The sequence below is a fragment of the Halictus rubicundus genome, chromosome 7 (genome assembly GCF_050948215.1).
Source record: "Halictus rubicundus isolate RS-2024b chromosome 7, iyHalRubi1_principal, whole genome shotgun sequence".
Taxonomy (NCBI): domain Eukaryota; kingdom Metazoa; phylum Arthropoda; class Insecta; order Hymenoptera; family Halictidae; genus Halictus; species Halictus rubicundus.
The window spans coordinates 1,042,918-1,069,762 of NC_135155.1; the positions used below are offsets into that span (position 1 = coordinate 1,042,918).

A 26,845-nucleotide genomic window follows, 5' to 3' on the forward strand; every position below is an offset into this window, starting at 1 on the left:
CCGTCCCATTCTTTCTTACAGAAGGCCACGAAAAATATATATTCCCGCTTTGTCACGATATTCTGTGGTGGCGCTGATCGTAGCGCCAAATACACGTGTGATGTTCAGTCTTCAATAGACTTGTTCGAGTTTTTGATTTCTAATACTCCAAAAACTCTTTGTCGGTCACATTAACAGTAATATTAACGCAAAAATGATTCAGAAACGTCTGCGTTAATATTATTGTAACATCTAAAGAAATTTTTATTGAAGTTAGACATTGAAACGTGTCAACTACTGGCAGCAATACACACACATTATTTCTAGAAACGTTTTACAGGAAACGGAAATTGTATCATGTCTTCAATCGTGTAGTTGTTACAGTTACACAGTGTAGTGTAGTTTGGCATGTATTTACTGTTTTCATTTATTGTGTAATAGATGTCAAATGAAAATAAGGTTTGATTAAACGTCATTCAAGTTATGTCCCTATTAAATCACAAGTTGAGACGTATTTTTCTACGCTGCTGCGAAATCCACGAATTCGAATGTTTCGTCGGCGGTCAGACCGTGTGTCACGATGCATACAAGATTCGCGTACTTGTAGTTCCAAATCATACCAACAACTAAGCAAGTGCGCGCTCTACTGTCACATACAGTAACACGTGTACAGTTCCCCACCATGTGGCCATTGCTCCGGGAGGCGTGGCTTCGTGCTCCTGTCTGGCTATCTGCCCGAACAGAGCAAAAACTGCTCTTGGGAGCGAGTTGCTCAGGCCTGCTCCGAGAGGTCGGTGTAAACTATCAACACTGCGGCGTTCATTCATTTCCACATTAACGAATGAAAAGTGTTATTAGCAGTTGTATTAAAGTTCGAAGTAACTGGACGGAATAGATCTTTGATATTTTTAAGTGTGGAAACTGCAATATAATTGTAATCATGGATGAACCATCGACATCCAACACGAAGCGCCATTTTAAATCTGCATGGGAAGAAATGTATTTCTTCACTGAACGTAGAGGAACACCAAAGTGCCTTATCTGCCGTAAGGTATTCAATTCTTTGAAAAAGTACAATCTCCAACGACATTATAACAGGTATCATGCAAAAGATTACGCAGGATATTCACGCGAGGAGCGATTTGCAGAGTTGGAAAGGCTAAAGTGTAAGCTGCTGGATATAGAGACAGTCTTACTCGAGGAGGTAAGAATTACAACGAACGCATTAGACTACTTACCTCTGGTTAAAAAGTATTTAATGAATAAACAAAACAAAGTCAATGTGTAGGCTAACCATCCTTTACAACAATACGTAAATGTTTCTACTAATATTAAACACAACAAAAATTCAAAGAGTTATCTACATTAAGATATTAACGTAAAAATGTTTCTGTTTAATTAAAAACATAACTAAATGATATGTATACTGCATATGGTACTTTATTATGTTTATACGCCTTTCTATAATTTGGACGGTATATTTAGTTAATAGAAAATCATATTTATTATTTTGCTAGTATTGTTTTTTAATCCCAACCAGTCCCCATTCTAGTTATTTGATATATTACAATAAGTACAATTCTTATAATGATCGCGTTAACTTATTTAATTAAATACTTTTTGCCAGGATGAAAATAGTTGTTAACATTGCAATTTTTGTCTGAAAAGTTTAAAAGATTGTGAATATTTGTCCAACATGGAAAGCAAAGAATTATTTTTTATCAAACAACCTATTTCCTTTTGTTGTCGATTCGGAACTCGCTCGTGTCTCGCGACATGTAAACACATATAAAAGCGAAACATATCGAGAGTGAGCGAGATGACGTATCTAGGTACATACAAAGCAAGGGTCTCGTCACCGTCGAACTGTACCGAATAATACGTCAGCGTGTTAATTTTTAGTACAGCATAAAGATTTACTTATTCTTCACTATATTATTTATAACATACATTTCATTAATTAATTGGCGACGTTATAAAATTCGTTTAACAATTTAGAGTTAACTTTCTTTTCCATATATTGAGGAATTAGCTTCCTATAATTGTTTATATAACGTAAGAAAGCATTGGAACAACATTCTTCTTACCTCCGATGTTATATTTATTATGAGAAAAGAAAAATTATACTATTCAAATTTTATCGTGTTCGGTCTTGCTTTTACCGGTAAAATTTCGTCGAACAATTATTGTAAGCTTCATAAACTACATTTCAAATAATGCAGTGCGGTGCATAACGTTAGCACAAACACATTTTTTAATGTTTCTCTAATTTTTCGAAAAAAAAACACAAAAGTATCGATTATATCTAAGCTCGGTATAAGACTCGATTGTAAAAGTTTCGTATATTCGGAAAAGATATTATTGTTTATTCTTACGGAAGTAAACATGTAATAGTAATAATAATAATATATTTAAACTACACAAGGAGACTTTAATGTCCAATAAGGCTTTAATCGTCAAGTAAGCACAAAAATTCGATTCGACGATTCTATTGACCATGTGTTTATGAAAAATTTCGTAATCAATGTTCGTAAGTGCTGATATGTTTAACTCACGTTTTTTGACTCTGTCATGTAGTTTTCGTTTTACGGCGATTGCGACTACACGATGAACGAACTGGTGAATGAAACTTTAAGAATCGGCATCGATCGATATTGCGGTAGCTTCAACAGCCTAGTTCGGCTTGAACACGCGGCGCCTTTGTACAGTCTTGGTTTGACCAGATGTTGCGACGGCTTTGAATCTTAGGACAGGCATCGTATGGGCATCGTCCATCACCTCCAATTTGTTAAGATTCCAATATTTTTAAGATCTTCATACGTAATATTGCCGTGATCAAGTTCACACTGTTAAACTATTTTATTGGTACTTTCTAGCGTGTATCGGATGGCAAATCAATCAAAGTTTTCTTTATCGCGGGAAAACTGTTTTTACTGAAACACGTGCTCAGGCAGCTAAACGGTCGTAAGAAAACAGATCTAGTTATTAGTGATCTAGTTATGAGTGCTCGTTGTCGCGGTTGATTTTACCATTTCAGGAAAGCTTTTTCTTTTGTCTTTGAAAAGATCGAAAATATTTCGAGTGGCTATTTTTTACGCGATTGTGGAGCACCTCTGGAAATTACGGAGAAAGTTCCTGACCACTCATGTGTTCACATCGCTCGCTGTGGCTGGCTTTGCTCGTTCCACTTTCCATACTCGTAATTGGTAATAATTTATTCTAAAAGAGTGTTGTTTACAGTGTTTATGATTGTTCATTCCGCACGAGCAGTTAGATTTTTTCGTTCATTTTTCCTTTTTATTTGTATCATGATTGGTTAAATTGCTTTAAAAATTTAGTATAGGTATCTTGAAAAATTAAACTCTCATTCTTGCACATAAATTTCGCTCGACAACATTTTCTAATGTAAAATTTTATGTTTAACTTAACTTTATACATACAGTCACGAATGAAAGTATTGGCACAGCTATTGGTAAGACTTTGGAACCCTCTCCTTCTCCTTTCGACACGTGACACACGTCATTCTATTCGCGTCGACATGCTGAAGACGAAATGTAATTGTCATTTTTGACGGAAATGAGTAGTTTTCGAAATATTCGCGAAAAACTATTGTTACTACTACATGAACACTGCGTGTACCTACTTACCTACGCGTCCGTAACGGCGGCGCACTGCGGTGACGGCGGCCAGCAAGCAACCTATATAAAGGGCGAACATGTTAAAAATGTATCTTTTGTATAAAAAATAGAGACTTCAGTATTTCTGAGATCATTAATATTGCCGAAGTGGAATTGAAGTTGGACTGGGTTAGGTTCGGGCTAGTTTTAAATATTTAAGGTTCTCACATCCGACAATATTAAAACTTTCGGAAATCCCGAGCACTTTTTTTTTATACAGAAGATACCTCTTTAACAAGTTCGCCCGTTATATAGGTTGCTTGCTGGCCGCCGCACAGTGCGGACAAGTCGGCACATCTCACTACATTTTTATTTGACGATGCACAAAAATTTCCTTTGGCAGAACTCTTTATTAGCAGGAAATGCATATTATTATTCATTTAAAAATCATTTAACAATTTTTTTTATGCATAAAAATCATTTTTTTTCAACTTATTAATTTTATTGTTAAATTTAATTTTTTGTGACTAATTACCATTGCATATGCATTAATAACCAAATTTAGATTTTTGTAAAAAAATTTGGCCATGGAGGCACTCTCTAAAGTGCCCAAAATCGAAAAATGTTATATTAACTGTAAATGAGTGTGCAATAATAATTCTGTGTAATGGAAAGTTCTTACCAAGGAATATGCATTCTTTATACATTTAATAAAGTAGATTTATTTTTTGTACAAATTTTCAACGGTGGTTTTATTTGTTAATTGCATATAAAACTTCAAATTAACATAAAACAAATACGGCAAAACATGTCCTGAGATTTATGCATATTCGGATACATTACTTATTATAGTTTAAGAATTTCATAGTTTTGTCTGCCACTTTTTGCGACTCTCAATTTTATAAACTTTTTAAGAAGTGTCCATACCTTTCCTTCAGGATCTATCGTGGAAAATTTGTTATTTTCTTGTTAAATGTATTAATAATATTGTTAAATTTCATTTTCTGTAAATAATTAACAATAAGTATACATTTGTAAACAAATTTGGTTGTAAAAAATTTTGCCATTTGTTCGCCACAGTTACAGTGGGGAATTTACTGGGAAAGTTCAATATTCGTGTATATCACGATATGAAATACATTTCTTTTGCAAAACATGCGTATTAGGATGGAAATTGTTAATAATAATCATATAATAACCATTTTTATGCATAATACAATTTTGCAATAATTATATATCAATCATTTTTATGTATTTTTAATTTGTTTTTAATATATGTTTTATAACTATTGAAAAAGTAATAAGAATGTAAGGATAGATCGAAATGTGCAAGATCACGAGAGTCAATGATTTTGAGTCGCAATCAAAGTACTGAGAATGACTCGGATAGCGAAGCAGCAGCAGCATGCTCGGATAGCATTTTGTTGAGTTTATTCATTTTATTCACTAGTATTGTAATTTGTTTAAGTTTATTATTGTTAATTTTACATATGGTTCATTTATTAATAATTTTGTTCTAAACTTGTTAGTTTTTAAAAATAAATTTGTTAATTTTTAATAATACATTTTTTTTTCTAAAAATTTTTTTTTGTTAAAATTATAAACTATATTGGTAAATATAATTGTCTGTAAAAAATTTCCTCTATATATGCATTAATAACCGAACTACGAGAAGTGCCGAAAACAGGCGATTTGTCCGCACTGTGCGCCGCACAGTGGTGCCAAATGGCCAAAAAGCGGCAAAAAATCTGTAAAAACGAAACTATCCAACGAATTTGTTTGAAAATGTGTGGAGAGATTGCCACAGGTACGACGCTTATTTGGCAAAAAAAATTTTTGTAAAAAGTTGTTAACATTAAGTAATAAGGGCTAATCGAAAATCTCTGTTTTCTGCCCATTTTTTATTTATGGAGGAATACAAAAAATCCTTTGAATACTTTCGATCTGGAACTAATCGTTTTGGCAAGGTGTAATATTGATCTAGCTTTGTGCAAAATTTTAAGAGATACTTCGAGATGCTTTCGCCGCAATTTAAGTTTAAATATCAACTTTCGGAATTTCCGAGAATGAATCACGCGGATGTCACGATTATTTGATGTTCCAGGTGAAATTTTTTAGGAATATTTCTAATTAATAAAGAAAAATGTGAAGTGCATATGATTTATTAATTTTTTATGTATAAAAAAATATTAAATAACGATTTTTTTTATCTTACATAAATTATTTTTATAGCGTTCATTGGAGCACTACCAAAAAATACCTGTTGCATTTCTGCGACAGTGGTCCAGTGAACGAAAACTTTGTTTATTTAACATAAAAAATTGTTATTAAATATGTTTTTATATGTATGAATGTCACATTTCTTTTTATTAATTAGAAATATTCCTAAAAAATTTCACCTGGAACATCAAATAGTCGTGACATCCGCGTGATTCATTCTCGGAAATTCCGAAAGTTGATATTTAAACTTAAATTGCGGCGAAAGCATCTCGAAGTATCTCTTAAAATTTTGCACAAAGCTAGATCAATATTACACCTTGCCAAAACGATTAGTTCCAGATCGAAGGTATTCAAACGATTTTTTGTATTCCTCCATAAATAAAAAATGAGCGTAACGCAAAGGGGCTTCAGGTTAGTCCATATTACTTAATGTTAAACAACTTTTTTTGGAAAATTTTTTTTTCCAGTCAATAGTTGAAACCATTTGCAATAACCCATATGATTTGTAGACCCCTAAGTATTCAATTATAGGCGTAGTAATTACATAACTATCGCACTAAAAACTGATGAATTCCCAGGAGCGAGGAAATGGTTATTTAACATGCGTATATCTCCGTAAAACAATTTTTTTCAAAAATCTGACTTTGGCACATCATGCACGCACTATTAGGCTATACAAAAATCTTTTTTTTTTTATAAAAATCGAAAATTTATAAAATGGATTTTTTGCCGCCTTGGCACCACTGTGCGCCGTGCTGAGGAGTAGCTTTTATATGCTGCATACACATCGTGGTACGCCATCACGGACCAGTGAGTAAGTAGATATACGCAGGATTCGTGTAGTAGTAGCAGTAGTTTTCCATTTTCAAAACAGACAAGTACATTTCGTGTTCAGCATGACGTATGTCATGTGTCGAAAGGAGGGGAGGCGGGGTTGTGAAGTCTTACAAAAATTTATTGTTTACAAGAGTCAATGGTACGAAATATTAAAAAACATGGGGATAATTGTGCACAGAATGTTACACCTCACCGGTTTTGATGAAATTTAAATATGTTATAAAACTCAACATTCTGAACAACTTTTTCCTGCACATCTAATCGCCGCTCATGCTTAATTTCTGAGATATTCGCAAAAAACTGCAGCTACTCATACATTTAATTTTGCCCGTACGTGAACGTCCGTGATGTGCGTATGCGTCAGCATGGTGCGACCGCTCGTCAACTGTTTCTACAGATGTATCACGACAATTGTCAAACAATGTATATACAGTGTTTACTTACTACATGTCAAAATACGGGTCTAGCCACGCACATATATCAGCCAGGAGACACTATTTCTTGATCTACGCCAAACGTAGAAAAGTACAGCGGAGCTGGAGTGGCCTCGGTTGCCGAGAAGTGTAACATAATATGTACGCGTCGAGTATATCGGAGTGAACCACTACTAATCTAATAATAAAACTTCTTTATTTTTTATTACTATTTTTTTATGGGACTTTCACCAATATATTCGAGGCATTTTTCTCACGAAAATGATATAATTCCCTTGATATTTACTTGAGTAATGAACGATGATAGTTACTTCCCATTACAATTTTATTAACGGAAAATTAGTGTAAATATGTTCCGAATTATATCGTGTTTGGTATCATTTTAATCAGAAAAATGCTTCGCTGTCCTTTTCTACGTGCAATATTGTATCAGAGAAAGATTTCTTCTCAGCCTTCTCGTCCCTATCTGTCTATATGTCCCGTGCTTGGGACATTCAACGAGTAGGGTCATTTACGATTCCAGCGTGCAGTGTGTAATTCAAATGCAACGTTCGGCGAGAACCACAGACTTCGTCTAAATGTCTCTCGCCAGAAATGCGTAAGGGACTTAATCGAGAATTCACTGTGATCGACGGTGCGTTCCTAAAATGGCACGATGAAGCTTCAGATTTTTCTAACAAATCATGAAACTGTTCGACGAGCTCGGGCAAGTATCGATATCTGCACTTATTACCTCACCGATTTCTATGATTTTTTAAACATGTTGTAGAAATCAATATATTGAACAAATAATTACACAAATTTATTTGTATATTTATTATTTAATTGATCATTTATCATTATCTATAATTTAAATAATTATACATATAAAATTTATTTTTATATGATTTCGTAGAGCAAGCCTGAGCAGATTACCGCTACTATTTTAGATGTATCGCATCGCGTGGCGGTGAAGTTGGCTGTCCTTGTCCCTGTGTCGTCCCGAGTATGTGCCGCGTTATTAGACACGGACAGTAGCTACTCGCGACAGGCGAAGCGCGTCCTTTCTCCAAGATAACGACTCTTGCTACAAGGGGACAATGAACGCTACGGTAATAGGGACAGTAGGGTGGACCTTAGCTATACCTACTGCATTTTTTTTCATGCCGGCCCAAAAATTGTTTCATTGAGAAAGAAAATAATTCTTGCAAAAGATGAAGTTAATCGAATAAGAGGAAGACGTGGCACATCCACGTTGACGTTGCGATAAATATGAAAATTTATATGAGTGAGAATATACGAAGGAACGACTTTTGATTATGACTAAACGTTCTTCTTATGCAAAAATATTTATGATAAAAGTAGTGCAACGTAATTTTTTCAATATAACATTTAATAGTGCTCATATTTTCGTAAATATGTATGTTGCATTCTCCGTATTTTATTGAAAGTACTATTTCTTGTGTTCTTATAATAATTTAAAAAGTAAAGAAACTAAGGTTCGACATAAATATGTTACATTTAATCATAGCAAAATATTTTTAACTGGATGTGGTGAATATTATACACAGAGCCGGCCCAAGGCACGATGCAAGTGATGCACAGCATCAGGGCGCCCCCGTAAGGGGCTGCCTTAAAATAAAATGTATGCTATTTTTCAAATTTTAAAATGTCAAAATGAATTTTATTCATGTATAATTGACATATTAAATCTTATTTGTGCCAACAATTTAGTGTGTATTTGGAAATGTAACCACCGTTCTACGAATTTTTTTAACTTTGCCCTTAACAGTAGCTTCAGCAAAAAGATTTTTTTTGAGATTACAAATAATAAAATATTACTTAAGGTCATCAATGTCTCAAGATCGGTTAGTAGGTTTATCAATAATTGCAATAAAACATGATGTTGCTACTGTGCTAAGTAATAAAGAAATTATTTATGAATTTGCTAACATAGAAGCCAGAAAAGTAAAATTTTAATATTAATGTTTGCTTCTAAATTTAATTTTGTGAAGAATTAAAAAATTTATAATATGAGTAAATCCGTTTTGTTTTATGTATACTACTTATGTACTACTTATGTAGTGTTTTATGTAATTAATTACATTACATTGTATGCTAGCTACTTTATAAAGATTTATATTAAATTGTATTATTAATAACAATATTACATTTGTATTATTTTCATTACTCGAAAATTAGCCACTATTGTCTTTAAGAAAATATAGAGTGGACGGGGGGCACTATAAAAGAACTTTGCACCCTAGGGCCGGCCCCGATTAGACCATATAAAGGCGAAGAAAAGAAAATAGAGGTATTGAGTTTAAATATTTTTTAATACGTACAAATTTTTTTAGAAATAAAGGCTGCAATGTTCCTACCAACGTACTCATTTACAGTATTTGAACTAACTACTATTCTTTTTACATCATTATCATTAACAATATCTAAAGCTACAACCATTTGTTTTTTTATATGATGCGGAATATAGGGATCAAAAAACGTTAGTACTACGTGACTTACATGGTCATTGATACATCAAACACGTTTAGCTTTTTTAAAAACTCATGGTCTTGTCTTGAAAAGCATGAATCCATGCTTTTAAATACAATTTACCGACGAAAATATAAATATGACGTATCCCATTTTCTTCATCCTTTGATAATGTCAATTGATCTCTAAATAAGAATATTTTTAAAGAATACAGTGAGACTGAGTTATACGTCGCCGAAACTTCTAAGTTAGCCGACGTCGAAATATCCCTACTACCGCGGGGTATACCCCGTGAGGGGGCAAGAAGCTCGATAGCCGCCGCCGCCGAAAAGTGTGAACATGACACGGGTCGGGTATATTCGGTGTGAGACCAGGAGACCACTACTAATCCAATAAGAAAACGTCTTTATTTTTAATTATTTTTTATGGGACTTTCACCAACATATTCGTGACATCTTTCTAATGAAAATGATACCAAATATGATATGATTCCGATGGTAATTACTTGTGTAATGAACGATTAAAGTTTGGGACGCAAAGAAGGACAGCGTATGGGAAAGAAAGAGACGCGGAAAGTCGAAGCGTTCGGGAAAGATGCAAGACTGGCGTGAGCTCAGGCCTTTAAATCAGAAGTTAAACTTTTCGATTATCAATTATTTTTTTACGAGACTATTACCAATATATTTGTCGAATTTTTCTGATTACAATGATACCAAATATGACATAATTCCAATGATACTTACGTAGGTAATGAAACGATTACACTTTCGCGTAGGAAAGAAGGACAGCGTATGGGAACGAAAGAGAAGCGGAGTCGAAGCGTTCGGGAAAGATGAAAGACTGGCGTGAGCTCAGGCCTTTCAATAAAAACCTAAACTTTTTTATTATTAATTATTTTTTTATGTAAGTTTCACCAATATAGTTGTGGAATTTTTCTGATTATTTTTCTGAATTTTTCTGATTTTTCTGCTCTTTGTAAAAAACCTGGTTTTAGGTGAAATTTTTAAACGATGTATCATAAATTATAAAGAAAAATGTAAAATGCATATGATTTATTAATCGTTTAAATAAAAAAATTTAATATCAATTTTTTTAGGTTGCTTACATTATTTGAATAGCGCTCTTTGAACCACTTTCAGAAAAATGCCTGTTGCGTTTTTGCGACAGTGGTTCAGTGAACTAAAACTTTCTTTATTTAACATAAAAAAATGGTTATGAAATATTTTTTTATACATATTCATTTTACATTTTTCTTTAACCCTGCAGTAGTTGCGCGCGGACTCCCGCTCCGCATTCAAATATTTTTGTCTATAATTCAAGTGTTTCTACGCGCAGCGGCACGCCCCACCTAATACTTTCCTCTTTGGGTCCGAGTTACCCGAAGTCCGACGAACAAAACAATCAGTGATCATATGGACGTGCTAGAAGCTATTCGTTGTCGAAATACTCATTCTGCGGAGTGTCAGTCGCGGAGTCCAGTAGGCGCGATTACTGCAGGGTTAAGATAAATCCCTCAGGATGTATTTAAGATATATCCCTAAAAAATTTCACCTAAAACATCAAATAACCGTAACTTCCGCTCGATTCATTCTTGGAAATTCTGAAAGTTGATATTTAAACTTAAATCGTGCCCAAGTGTGGCCGAAGCTGGCCGAGATTTTTTTCAGAAAGTTCTATAGTACATCTGGCCAAAACGATCAGTGCCAGACCAAAGTCTCTGAACAGATTTTAGATATGCTTCCATAAATAAAAAATGAGCTAAAAACAAAGATTTCTGATTAGCCCATATTACTTGATGTTAAACATCTTTTTTCAAAAATTATTTTTTGCTGGTAAAACGCGTTTAAGGAAACCAGACGCAGTCGTGTGCGATCGCGTCTGACGAGTTTGACGAATGGAGTATAAAAGGCTTCAGGATCGCAAAATGCTGCGTCCAGATGCAGCTAGTAAAACTCACCTAAATAATCTTAATTCGTACAAAGTAACCTTGTGATTGAACGTATGCAAGGAATTATGATATTTTTAAAGGTATAAAATACTTAACTTGAATTTTCAGTGTATTCTTTACATTTAGCGTGCAGTTATTTATATTTCAAAACTTCGCATTCTGGCCGCGCGTCTCGCTCCCCGTAACTGCACGTGGCGTATTAGGGCGACTCTCGATCGACATATTTTTACATCATCCACCAGGTATTATTGTCAATGTGCTTTTCTTTTGTCAGTGGTATCCCCAGTAGACCTATTCCATTGCGTCGCATGATAATTACGAGAAAATAATCCTGTTTCGTGCAAATGTTCGTTCTCGAAAGTGCATAGCATTACGCCAGAACAATGTACAATGCTGAACGATTCCTCGCTATCATCTGCGATGCGAATAGCGACATGAAGCCTTCCCATTGATATTTTGGATTTACCAAGCGGGTCTAAACGTGCACGAAAATCTAGTTTTCCTAAATGACAGCAAAATTTTGCAAATATAATTAAAAACTATTTTCCAAATGTATTTTTTGGAAATTATGCCTACAGGGGATACCACCGACAAAAAAAACTCTTTGTCAATACAGTGAATCCGGGTTATATGTCGCAAAGCTTCTGAATTAGCCGACGTCGAAATACCCACTACCGTGGGGTTTACCCTGTGAGGGGCCAAGAAGCTCGAAAATCGTCGCCGCTGACAAGTGTGAACAATGACACGGGTATATTCGGTGTGAGACCAGGAGACCACTATTGATCCAATAAGAAAACTTCTTTATTTTTCATTATTTTTTATGGGACTTTCACCAACATATTCGTGACATTTTTCTGATGATAATTACTTGTGTAATGAACGATTAAAGTTTGGGGCGCAAAGAAGGACAGCGTATGGGAAAGAAAGAGACGCGGAGAGTCGAAGCGTTCAGGAAAGATGAAAGACTGGCTGGAGCTCAGGCTTTTAGATAAAAACTTAAACTTTTTTATTATCAATTATTTTTTTACGAGACTTTCACCAATATATTTGTTGAATTTTTCTGATTAAAATGATACCAAACAAGATATAATTCTGATCATATTTGCACTAATTTTCCGTTAATATAATTGTAAGGGAAAGTAACGTTCATCGTTCATTACACAAGTAAATATCATCGGGAATATATCGTATTTGGTATCATGTTAATCAGAAAAATACCACGAATATGTTGGTGAAAGTCTCGTAAAAAAATAATTAGTAATAAAGAAGTTTAAGTTTCGATTTAAAGGCCTGAGCTTACGTCAGTCTTTTATCTTTTCCGAACGCTTCGACTCTCCGCGTCTCTTTCTTTACCATACACTGTCCTTCTTTGCGCCTGAAACTTTGATCATTCATTACACAAGTAATTATCATCGGAATCATATCACATTTGGTTTAATTTTAATCAGAAAAATGCTACGAATATGTTGGTGAATGTCCCGTAATAATAATTAAAAATAAAGAAGTTCCCGAGCTTCACTGTCCTTTTTTACGTTCGGCACTGAATCAAAGAATAGTAGGGTCTCGTCGGCAGCATTGACGACGCTGTGACTTTGACAGATAATTCAAAGGAGACAGGCATTACGACGTGTTTACCAACCGCGGCGAGCTGTAAGTGACGGTAGACTATCGATGTCCTTTTGTTCGTTCGGAACTCCATCAAAGAATAGTGCCTCGAGCTCGACAAGACCGGAGCTGCTGACATATAAAGCGGATTCACTGTATTACCTGATAGGTAATGTGGAAACCTATTGATACGGGTGTCGTCTTAATGCGCAACGCGCAGTTTATACGGTACGGGCCTGTGGTGGCTCGAGAACTTGACGTAATTATGATATTTAATAGTTTTTAAATTACTCAACTTGATTCATGTATCAATTGTGTTTTACAGTAAAATAGGTTAATATTCATTAAAAAACTAATAATATGTTTAATTATTATTTGCATTGTAGGAAGAAAAGTCACTTGTGAATGAACCAGAAGTTCGAGCGAGCTATAACATTGCGCTAGAGATTGCAAAAGCTGGACGCCCATTTTCTGATGGAGAATTTATTAAAAGGTGTCTACTGGCAACCACTGAACAATTATGGCCGGATGCTGTCCAAACAGTTCAGGAAGTTAATGTTTCCAGTCAAAGAATCCGCAGCTGTATTCGCGAGATGGCCAAAAACGTAACACAACAGTTGACTGCCATTTCTAAGAAATTTGTTACGTTTTCCTTAGCCCTTGATCAAACGACAAACGTGTTAGGTACTTCGCAGTTAGTCGTTTTTATTCGTGGAGTGGACGAAACATTAACGGTTACAGAAGAACTGCTGGACATTTTTCCTCCAGGAGAATCAACAAGAGGCGAAGATATTGTTTCTTGCGTAGAGGAGGCAATCGAACAAAACAATTTAGATTGGTGCAAGCTTGTTGCAGTTACCACAGATGGCACACCTGCTATGGTAGACAGTCACTCTGGGTTTGTTGGTTGCCTCCAATCGAAATTACGAAATTTAGCAGTTCCTCAAGATGTAGTTGCTATACATTCTATCATCCATCAAGAAACTTTATGCATCAAGTGTATCCAGTTCGATCATGTCATGTCTGTTGTTGTACAAGCAATAAACTTTATACGGGTACACGGATTTAAATGCTGGCAATTTAGATCATTTTTAGAGGTTCTAGAGGTTGAGTACGGTCAGCTGCCATATCATATTGATGTTGGGTCAATCGGTCGTGCAAATATATTGGAAAAGTTTTACGATCTCCGTACAGATATTCATTTTTTAATGAATGTAGCAGGTTACATAGTACCAGAATTGCAAGACGGCGATTGGATTGCTGACTTGTCTTTTACGTGCGACATTCTCCAACATCTCAGTATCTTGAATGAATCGTTACAAGAACAAGGAAAAACAATTATAAATTTATACGATTCGATAGAATCATTTAAATTGAAATTAAAGTTTTGGATAGACCAGTTGGAGCGTAGAAACACGTATCATTTTACGAAATTGTCATCGGTTAGTTCAGAGATTAAATTTGACAAATATATCAATGTCTTGAAAAATCTTGGTGAAGAATTCTCGTTGAGATTCAATGAAATTACAAAAATAGAGAACGATTTTAATTTAGTAACCATGCCATTTTCTATCGATATAGAAGTAGTACCATCTTATTTACAATTAGAAATTATTGATCTGAGATGCGATACGAACTTAAGACACGAGTTTATGAACAAAGTAGATATATTAAGTTTTTACAAAAATTTTCCAAAGTCTAGGTTTCCTGGTTTACATATGTGCGCAGCACGTTTAATCGCTATGTTTGGGTCCACGTATATCTGTGAGAAATTCTTTTCTATATCAAAAAAAGCAGAAAGCGCTTATAAATACGTCATATCGGATCACGACTTAAAAGATGTAAAAAATACTGTTATTTTAGGTACAGTTGAATCCATAGTGCCAAATATAGTAGAGGCGATTGAAAGAAAGATGCCCGCACAACATAGCATATGTGTTATAACTGATAATTAAATTATTGTAATTATGATAATTTATGTCAATTTAGGTCTTTACGACTAGATTTATTGTCTTTTTTTAATACTTGAAAAAGTACAAAATAAACTGAAAGCTTCATAACTTTTGTTAATATTTGTACCATATTCTGTTTTGCACATTTGTATTCATTATAGGTATAAATGCATAATGTTTTTACTGTCGAATTGAGTAGTTTTTCAAAAATGTTGTTTTTATTTTAATGGAAGTAACTACGCGTCCGTGTACGCATGAAGATTATTGGCGGGCAAAAAGTTAAATTTTCCTTTTCTTTTTATCAAAAATATCTCCGAAAACAACATACAGACTGATTCAATCATTGCGGTATCTACAAATTTAACCAGCAGTCTTCATCTTTTTCATTGAAATATCTTGCAGCAAGTTTGAACCAAATGAGTATGGAGGATGACAGGGTAACCGGGGTACAAACTGGGGTTAGGGTATAAGATGTAACCCGCCAAGGATATAATGATAAACAACTTCTCCAAACATAACTTGTAAATAAGTGAAGCTTTCCTTACTCTGTTTCGTTGTTAAAGAAACCGATTGACCACATTATGATGTATCATCGAAGTGACTTGTCATCTTGTATGTAGATCCTCCCTATACGTTAGGATGTGTTAACGAGTTGTTAATTAAATAATTTTCAAACAAAAGAACACTTTTGAGACGAAGATCCTTGTTCAAGAAGACTACGTTTGAAATGTAAAAACTGCTATGTACAAATAAACTATGAGAAGCAATTTTAAGGATAACAGGTATCTGCAAATTGTACGCTTCTCATCGTCACTATTACACCGGCACCGCCTCCTGATTCGGACAACATATATTTCGGAACTTGCACAATGAAATTTCATGCATGACTTTTTCATTCGCAACTACTATATCATTCATTTTATCCTTTGTTAAAATGTTTTGTTCATTCGTTCGGAAATTTAAGAAATCACTTAGCGGTTTTGTTCGCATACATAGAATGTAAACTTGATTTAACGAAATTGTAGTATTTATTGCGGCAGTACCCAGTAAGCAATTTACTATGAATTTGGCACCAAAATTTCACTGTCCATCTGTTTCTGCATTAGGCTCAGTATTTGAGTGTAAAGTTTCCAGCCAAAATTCCATGCCAAATTGGGTCCAAACCTTGGATTCGTTATGGAGGGCACGTCGATCGCACTAAGGGCGGGCATAACCTTGTTCTAAAAGTAAATCTTGTCTGTAGGAAGGAAAACGGAATTAAATTATTGAAAATACATGAAACTTAAAATTATATAATTTAGAAGTTTAATTCAATTCTATTTTTCCTCCTACAGTAAGGTTTACTCCGATGTTTCCTGATATGTACTCTTAGAGCAAGGACTTAGTACGGCCGACCTGACCTCTATAACAAAGACAAGGTTTGGACCCAATTTGGCATGGAATTTTGCCTGAAAACTTTGCACTCAAATTCCGATCCATCTGTTTCCGCATTTGGCTAGGAATTTGTCAACATGTTTTAGTGCCAAATTCATACAAAATAGGGACTAAATCGTGCTCCAAGCAGGGTTTGGTACCAAATGGTCAAGCCTTTTGCCCGTAAAGTGTGATACAAACATTGCGCAAAATTTGCTCGAAACGGATTTAGCTACTGGGTACATGCAGTAAGTAAAAATGGAAGAATATGATGTACGACTTAGTACATTGTAATGTAAAATTATTCGATATTAAATTTGTCAGTGCACCAGTGAAGAAGATTGTAGCAACAGACCTTATTTTTCGTTTATATTTTTATCAATAAATATAGCACATATTGTACATAATGCAGTTTATGCTTTATTACATAAAACCACAACAAATATGACAAATAATTTATTTAGAAGATTAAGAAGGACACAAAACAACGATTTTTTTTTAACATTATAAGCGCCTGTAGTAATTCGACGTTTTGATGATGTCAATTCAAATGATTGTGACATTGAATCTAACACATCTCATGACCCAACAATCGTTGTTTTACTTATTATTGGATTCAAAATCGTAATAAATATGGCACATTTATTAAGAAAATTAAGTTGATTTCGAAATTCCTGAAAGCCATTGTTTCATAAAAAAATTATTTATAGCATGTTATAGCACCTTTCGATACCGTAAAATTTTTTTCCATGCAGAATGATTAAAGTTATTACCTCATCCTATATACATATGTGTATACTATATGTGAAAGATATTGTTTGTTGATCAAAGTCTGTGTTCCTATTCCTTGCGAAATAGTAAAGAGTATCATAAAGAGAATTCAATAGAAATGAACGAAAACTGAGGTGTACAATGGTAAAATGTGACTGCGCGTGTATGTGGTGTGGTGAACAGAATAATAATTCTGTATACAAACAGAATAATTGCAGTGTGGAACCACATATGTCGGGATACTCGTAGTGTGCGTTTGAGCGTACGAGCATGTACATATGTGTGACGTTTGAAAATAAATCTGTGTACTGAAAACGGGCATTCATTCTTTTTAGCCAGAGGTCCCGAAGGTATGATTGCGTTACAAAAGTATACAAATTCTAGGAAGGCGCAAGGTAATGGCGTATGTAATTTTTTGCGTTTATGGTATTACTTTTAGAAATGAAGGGAACCTTCAATTTTTTAAATGGAATGTTATATAACATTTTTCATATCACGTGAAAGCAACTTCGATGTCATACAAGGTCAGAAATGGAAAAAAATTCCGAACATTTTGTACTAATGTGTTTACAAGTATTCTTTATTGACGAAGCTAGAGTAAATATTCAATATGACTTCCTTGAGTATGAATGTACATTTCGACTGTATTAATCACATTCTTGGTAGCTTCTTCTAATGAGATTAACTATTAACTTAATTAACGCACTTCCGTGCGTTATTTTGCTTTGCAAGTTGTTTATATGTCGGGGTTAGGTGTATCGTAAACGACATCTTTACAAAAATTACATACGAAATATTCTGTCGTATACGAATAAATTTATTTTGACGCACGCTTCCGTACCCAGTTAGCCAAATCCTGTTTCGAGCATAGGCTATAGCCGGGTGTGGGGGTCAAATCTGCCACCGGCGATATTTTTTTCTAATTTGAGCCATTCGATAGCCTACCAAAAAAGAGACCTTTCAGCCAAGTTTTAGCCCGATGCCTCATCTGTAAGGGTATTTATAGAGGGCAATCGAAAATCCAGTTTTTGGTCCACTTTCCCCATTTAATGACAATTTAAAATTCTGAAAAAATCTGACATATTTCGGACACCAAGCCACATATTTTGAATCGTTCTCAGATTTTTGCGTTGCAAACTCTGGTTGTAAAAATCAAAAAATACGAAAAAAATGGAAAAAATGTAGATTTCATATGGAAATCGAAGAGACACTAGAACACAATTAATTTAGCAATGAGAAATTGTCCTCAGTATTATACTCAATTTTTATAAAATTCCTGCGTTTGGTGCGTTATATTTGGAAAAAATAAAAATCACTTTTTTCGGCGTTTTTTTCCGTGGAAAACTAAGTTATAATAATTATAAAAATATATTATGTAATATTAAACCTTCCTAAGTTCAGAGAAACATCGTCCAGACTTTAAAAATTGCGCAGCACAAAAAACGAAAATTACATTACGCACCGTATATTCGAATATTTCGAAGATACTTTCAACGATGCCAGTTGATGCAGTGGCTATGGTCTTCGCCTCCGGAACCGCTGAAGACTTTTTGGACCAAGTTCGGATCCCGCCCCGGGCCAATTTTTTTCCCGTTAATCAGATGTTTTTTCGATTTCTAACCGTTACGTCATTGTAAAAACATTTTTTAACTATGTTTAAACTATTTTTTAATAATTTTTCGGAAAAATATTGCTGGAGTACTTTCGGCCTTTAGTCATTTACAGGCTGTATTACTTATCTATTTAACATTTTTTAAGAATAAGGAATTGATTATTTTTGTGACAGAAAGTATATACATGAAGTATTTTTATTTGGTCGTTATTGAAAATTCTAGTGAGTATCTCTGCTGCCCGAACTATGTGTCGTATCGGGCATAAGATAAATAATAAATGATAGCAGCTACATGTGATCAACATCCAATAGTACGATTACCATTGGCGCATTCTGAACAGGACCGTTTTATACCCGAATGACCAGTTGAGTTTGGTATATAATCTATATAGCATTTGTACGTTTTGTGGCTGATATGTCGCGATTTTACTTCGAGTTTTACAATATTATTAGTCTATTAAATAACGGACGTTAATTTTATTATCGTGTTCATCCATTATTCCGGCCAAACACGAAACAGCTTGAGATAATTGGTATGATCCCGTGAAAAGTATCTTTAAATCGTCTTCTGTCATTTCCGGAAAATCAAACATATCGGTGGAAGATACGTTTTTAAATGGCGTTTTCTGCGGTTTTAGTGTTGTGCTTCCACTTGTTGTGCTAAACTATTTATTACTTTATCTTAACTCAATATTCTGTCTGTTATATCATCGAAAAGTGCGACAACAGAATTTAGTCTTTTGCCGAACTTATTATTTAAGAAGCATGCAATCCTGAAATATGATTTGACTGTAGGAAGAAGTTTGTTGTCGAGCTGGTTGTGTAAAAGCCGGTATTTTTTCCCTAATATGCCATGTATAGCCTCAACGACCCAGCGAACTTTGGTAACTTTACGAGATGAATTGGACTCCTCAGTAGTTAGTTGAGAACGATTGCCTTTTAATGCAGGCATGAAAACATGAAACCCAGACTCTTCTAACAAGGGAACATATTCAGATGCGAAAATCCGATTTTGATGAAACTTATGGGAGCTTCCAGTTCTTTGAAAAATATTTGACACGTATTTTTTTTTATCGGCAGACATCCACTTTGAAGGGGTGAAAACAGCCCTCAAAGTTTGGGTTCAAAACCACATTTTTTGAGATATCTCGGAAACCAGAGATCGAAAAAATTTGAATTTTTTTTAAATTGTGTGTTTTTCAATGGGAAATGTAGTCGCGCAAGAAAATTTTAACAAAAGTTTTTTGTTTAAACAATATATTAAAATTTTGATTTTTTTTGCAGTTTCTTTTATTTATTGTTAGTTCATTTTAATTTAAACTTGGGTGTGTGATCTTTGATCCAAAATAGGGGATACATGTTTCAGGATTTTCTTTTTTTTTGCCATTTAACAATAATTATGCATAATGGAAGATAGTCTTGCACCTGGCGTGCGTAGGAAGGAATTCTGGCTTGTTTCATCGAAATATAAGCATTTAGTATAAACGTGTATAGTATTTTAAACAATACCACTGGGTTATGTGTCGTTTATTGTTTTATTAGTAGCTAAAGAAGGTGGCGCAGGTAGCAGCGTGACGCGGCGGTGCTAATTACCGCGGCGGAGTAAGGGTACCGACTTTTATAGCCAATTCGCGTGTGAATTTCTGCAGTCGTTGGGCCTTCGGTCAAAATATACCTGCAGCCTTTTTAAACTGTGAATCCTCGAAGTTGGAGTTTCCCTCGTCGTTTATGGTAGCTCTGAAAAGAGCTGGTGGCAAATGCCTCACATCAGTTTTACCTCGGTTATATATAGCATTTCAGAAGAACACGAATATTTTCAAACATTTCTATTGGTTGTTAGGGTGAGAGAGTGGGAAACGTAAGGTGTCTTAAGAATGTATAAATATGGGCACTTTGCTACGTGTGCTATTAGTCTTTCTGCATTACGGTTTGTAAAGCAACGTGGATGTTAAGAAGTTAAGGGTACTTCTTTCGGATTTTTAAAACAGTGCCACATAAAACAAATAATTTCTGACGATAATCAAAAAAACATCCGATAATTATATTAATTTTACTTTTGCTGATTGTTTATTTTTCTTGTTAGATTCGTTTTTATAAACATGAAGGTCAATCCGACGAACGTTATAAACATTTTGATGGAAACATATAACAGTAATAATAACGAGGGAACACCCACGAATGGGAAGGAAATTGAACTGGCACACATTATTATAGATCTGATTGATAGGTACAGAGAAGCCAGGGTACGTGAATTTCGAAACGCAACAACAATTGATATTCGATGACGTAACAGACGAACCGACTTCATTTAATGTTCCCGAAGACGAAGAAGATTTGGAATCAGCGTCAACATCGAAACCGTCGTCTTCAAGTTCTCCGGACGAGAGTCCAGAAGAAATGGAATATGTAGACATTGATTTAGAATATAAGAAGAAAGCTGTAGATTATTGGAAGAGTGGAAGAAAAAGAACACTAAACTTCCAAACTGTAAAAAACCAATACAAGAAATTGAAGAGACAATCAGATTTATACAGATGGGAAGAACAAATTAATAAAGGCTACACTTGAAAAATTTATTGTAGCAAGAAATAATAAAATTTTGGTACACCACATAAATTTGAGACGGTGGGCAATGATCGAAAATTCATCAATAAATTTAGCAGGATTTCAGGCATCGTCCTGTTGGTTGTGGAAGTTTAAAGAGAACTATAATATAGTATCAAGAAAAACGACGAAACTCGTTACCCGCCATCATAGTAACCATTTAACAGATTTGACCGCAGCAGCAGACGATTTTGTGTTTCATGTGAAAGGGTATTTTGAAAATTATGGCGCAAGCAATATTTTCAATAGTGATCAAAGTGGGTTCCAGTTGGAATTGCACTCTGGTCGAACACTTTCACACAAAGGTGAAAAAGAAACGGGTGCTCTTGTCCAATCCATATCGTTAACAACTCACAGCTACTCTATCCAGCCCACAATTTCAGCTGATGGACAGTTGCTATCGCCATTGTATATTGTTTTGAAAGGAGTCAAAGGGCAGTTAGGACCTCGTGTACGAAGAAATGTGTTCACGGCACCTAATGTCCATATTGAAGCTTCCACATGGGGTAAACCAACGAAAGAATTATTTAGAACGTGGTTGACTGAAGTATTTCACGCTGCTACCTGCGCCACCTTCTTTAGCTACTAATAAAACAATAAACGACACATAACCCAGTGGTATTGTTTAAAATACTATACACGTTTATACTAAATGCTTATATTTCGATGAAACAAGCCAGAATTCCTTCCTACGCACGCCAGGTGCAAGACTATCTTCCATTATGCATAATTATTGTTAAATGGCAAAAAAAAAGAAAATCCTGAAACATGTATCCCCTATTTTGGATCAAAGATCACACACCCAAGTTTACATTAAAATGAACTAACAATAAATAAAAGAAACTGCAAAAAAAAATCAAAATTTTAATATATTGTTTAAACAAAAAACTTTTGTTAAAATTTTCTTGCGCGACTACATTCCCCATTGAAAAACACACAATTTAAAAAAAAATTCAAATTTTTTCGATCTCTGGTTTCCAAGATATCTCAAAAAATGTGGTTTTGAACCCCAACTTTGAGGGCTGTTTTCACCCCTTCAAAGTGGATGTCTGCCGATAAAAAAAAATACGTGTCAAATATTTTTCAAAGAACTAGAAGCTCCCATAAGTTTCATCAAAATCGGATTTTCGCATCTGAATATGTTCCCTTGTCAGTGGTACTTAACTCCGGTTGAGCAATAAAGTTTTTTTTATATTTTCTTCTTGATTATTACGTGACATTTTGGCGATCCTGCCAGGATCCATCGAGTCTTGTGATAAACGAAATTACGATTTCGGCCTACGGGAATCCACAAGCACGAGGATCAACGAAACGGAAGAATCTTGTGTAAAACGGAGCTACGACTTCGGCCTACGGGAACCTAAGATCAACGGAAGATTTTGGAGACGATACGGATTTCTACGAAAGGTGAGCCCTGGCTTCTTATTCTCAATACCGTGATAGGAGAGATAGCTTCTCTAGCAACAGTTCAAGAGACAGTGTAGATTCAGTTAGAATCATGAGTAAACCACAACCGAGCACCTCTGACGCTCAAGTGAAAGAATTATTGGAGACAATTAGAAAACAGAATGAGACTATTACTCGCCAACAAGATATGTACAGCCAAAGAATTTCCATGCTAGAAGCCGCTTTACAATCGATAGACAAAGAGAATAAGAAACGCGTTAAAGAAATTGAGATATTAGGCAGAAATCTAACAGGCTTGAGCATGACTGAAGATGACGATGCGGATTATACTTCCGTCATGACCGAAGACGATTCCGTGATTAGATCTAAAATCAAAACCACTGCACCACCTGCCCCAACGCGAGAAAATGCACCTGGCGAAACGAGCTCGCAGAGCTCTAGCCTGAGAGCCAAGGATGCTATACGTTACATCCCGACGCTCAACGGAGATGATGATGTAGGAGTTGAAGATTTTATTAAAGAAGTCAAATCACTTCGAAGCATGTGTATGGAACAGATGCTATTGTTGAAAGCAATTAAAGTAGAAAAGATAGTAGGCAAAGCAGCACAAAGCATTCGTAACATGAATATTGAAACGTATGCCGAGCTTTACGAAGCACTGCGTACTAATGTAGCCACACAGGCTTCTGCAGACGAATTTAACGAACAACTTCGGGAAATAAAGCAAGGAGCTACCGAAACCGTGCAGAATTTCAACATTCGATTCCGTAAAACTTTGAATAAACTAACGTACGCCATTACTAACGAGTATCCACAACCCATAACCAGAAGAGTAATGATGGAGGCAACCATGAAGAGAGTTACGAAAATCTACATAAACGGTCTCAAGAGAGAGATCGGACACATGATATTCACCAGCAAACCCACGACTTTGATCGAAGCTGAAAAGGAAGCTGCCGATGTGGAGAGATACCTCCGAGAAGAACGCCACGACTCATTCCGTCGCCAACGCCCAGCGATGGTCAGACCACCCGTTATTCCAAACAAGAGATACCAGAGCTACGTACCGCCGCGCACGCCGCAGATTCAGCCGACCGCTGTCACCAGACCCAGCCCGTTCAACCAGATGGAGAGAAGACCGCTCATCGACCGACAACAGGTTAAATGCTTCAAATGTGGAAAAATCGGCCACACCGCCAACCAGTGCTCAAATTTTCAAGTGCGAGCCCCACAGGAACGCGGACCACCGCGAGTGAACAACACTGTGGTATCAACCGAGGAAGAAACGAACTATTACGAATCAACACCGTCACCGGGCAACTACCAACAATCCTATTACGATCCCCATCCGGACAACAATGGAGATTTCTCATCGATTCAGGAGCAGGAGTCAACCTTGTCAGACGAAGACCTGCAGGAATGAAGATCTATACCGACCACGAAACCAAACAGTTTGCTATGGGACATTCTAAATTCCGAACGAACGAATTCACTAATTTTAGAATAGCCGGTCAATTTATAAAATTTTATATCGTAGACGAAACTTTTCCTATCATTGAAGACGGCATATTCGGGTTACCAGCCATGAAACAATTTAACTTCAGCATCACTAACGATCATTTGAAATTAAACGACATGATATTAACATTTCAGAATCAAACTATCAAACCAGGCGAGAGAATCCACGAACTTGTGTACCTCGAGGGAAAACCTACCACGGTATGCTTTATCAATTGTGGTGAGTCAGAAAAACAAATTACTAACAATATTGAAAATTCTAACACCTACGATCAAATATCCACCTTTAAAGAAATAATTAGACTTTCACATATAGAAAACAGTTTGAAACAACCTATAGAAAAATTGCTTCTCTTTTATATCGATGTTTTCAATTTAGAAAAAGAATTCCTACCTTGCACCAACCTCACTAAACACACGATAACACTAAAAGAAAACAAGGTCATTAACACAAAATCGTACAAACCACCTGAATGCCACAAAGCAGAAATTAGCAAGCAAATAGACGAGATGTTAGAAAAAGGAATAATTGAACCCAGCGATTCCCCTTACAATTCACCAGTCTGGGTGGTACCGAAAAAATCAGACGCATCAGGCAAACAAAAGTGGAGGATAGTTATTGACTTTAGAAAACTGAACGAATTGACTGACCAGGACGCATACCCCTTACCCAACACAGACGACATTTTATCACAACTCGGAAACGCGAAATTCTTCTCAGCTTTAGACTTATCCTCGGGTTTCCATCAGATCCCGATGGAAGAGAAATCCAAAAAATACACCGCCTTTTCTACTCCCCAAGGACACTATCACTATAATAGAATGCCATTTGGACTGAAGAACGCTCCAGCAACTTTCCAGAGAATGATGGATACCGCCCTACGTGGACTTATAAACAAACATTGCTTCGTGTATCTAGACGATATTGTAATATTCGGACAATCCATCGAAGAACATAACAGAAATTTAGCAATCGTGTTACAAAGATTAAGAGAATTAGGATTGAAACTGCAACCGGACAAATGTGAATTTCTAAAGCCAGAACTAGAGTACTTAGGCCACATAGTAACCTCTGCAGGAATAAAGCCCAATCCAAAGAAACTAGAAGCCGTTCAAAATTTCAAAATCCCTAAAACACCGACCGACGTAAAATCATTCTTAGGACTCGCGGGATATTATCGAAAATTTATACGAAACTTTAGCAAAATCGCGAAACCATTGACCGAACTGACGAAAAAGACCGTACCGTTTCACTGGAACGATCAGACGCAGACCAGCTTTGACACACTAAAAAAGAAATTATGTACCGCACCAGTTCTCAAATTCCCTGACTTTGAAAAACAATTCACCCTAACGACTGACGCAAGTAATTTAGGAATAGGAGCCATCCTTTCGCAAGACGGACACCCCTGTTGCTATATTTCACGAACTCTCAATCCGCCCGAACGAAATTACTCGACTACCGAAAAGGAGCTGTTAGCAATTGTATGGGCAACGAAAAGACTTCGACAATACCTGTTAGGAAGAAAATTCATTATTAGAACCGATCACCAAGCCTTGACATGGTTACAAAATTGCAAAGACCCCTCATCTCGAGTGATCAGATGGAGACTACGACTAGAGGAATACGAATACGAAATACAGTACACTAAAGGAAAAGTCAATACCGCTGCCGACTGTTTATCCCGAATTCACGCGATTACAGCACAAGACGAACCCACAGACTTACTGTCCAGATACCAAACCTGGGAAACCTCAGACGAACTTCCGAAACCACTAAAGATCGTACCCAATAAAAAGAACTTCTTCCAACTAACTTCAGACCAATTAGGCGCGTACGAAGGTAAAGAAAAATGGCTAAACATGTTGAATAAAATCATCAGGAACACGAATCGAATTGGTATAGGAGACAATGATATTTCAATTCAGGATAGAAATACGATCAAGAGAATGCTCATGTTCTTTAACGACACGGACAAAGAGATAGAATTTGCATGGGAACCAGTAAAAGAATTGACCGACGACGAAATTAAACAAATTATCAAAGAAAATCACGAATTAATCGGACACCCCGGAATACAGAAAACCTATGACAGAATCAAAATTAACTACAAAATACCGAACTTGTTTAAACTAATTCAGGAATACATTGAGACATGCGACACTTGCCAACGAGCTAAACTCACGCGAATTCGCCCAAGAGAAGAACCATGCATAACCGACACCCCGATAGACTCGAACGAAAAATAGCTATGGATTTGTTAGGACCGTTACAAAAAACGAAGAACGGTAATCAGTACATACTCTCGATTCATGACGAACTGACTAAATATCTTATACTAGTACCCCTCAAGACGCAACGAACCGAATCCATATGGGACGCCCTACTGAACCACTACATTTATATATTCTCCGCACCCAAGAAAATACTAACAGACAGAGGACAGAATTTCATT

The 26,845-nt window shown here is 35.6% G+C and overlaps 2 protein-coding genes across 6 annotated transcripts in view; one reads left to right on the plus strand and one right to left on the minus strand.

Moving 5' to 3' along the window:
• LOC143355923 (general transcription factor II-I repeat domain-containing protein 2-like) overlaps nucleotides 1–17,588 on the plus strand; it is a 341,246-nt gene extending 323,658 nt beyond the window's left edge. The window contains exons 1-3 of one of the 5 annotated variants that reach the window (XM_076791146.1): nucleotides 58–1,025; nucleotides 1,092–1,183; nucleotides 13,499–15,815. In XM_076791146.1, coding sequence (XP_076647261.1) covers nucleotides 920–1,025; nucleotides 1,092–1,183; nucleotides 13,499–15,067 — 1,767 coding nt within the window. In that variant the 5' untranslated portion in view covers nucleotides 58–919 and the 3' untranslated portion in view covers nucleotides 15,068–15,815. Of the gene's footprint in view, nucleotides 1–57; nucleotides 1,184–12,267; nucleotides 13,372–13,498 lie in introns of those variants that run through there. The other 4 variants (XM_076791147.1, XM_076791150.1, XM_076791145.1 and 1 more) reach the window with 4 other exon arrangements.
• LOC143355919 (uncharacterized) overlaps nucleotides 1–26,845 on the minus strand; it is a 242,857-nt gene that overhangs the window by 177,307 nt on the left and 38,705 nt on the right. The gene's annotated exons all lie outside the window — the stretch shown is intronic.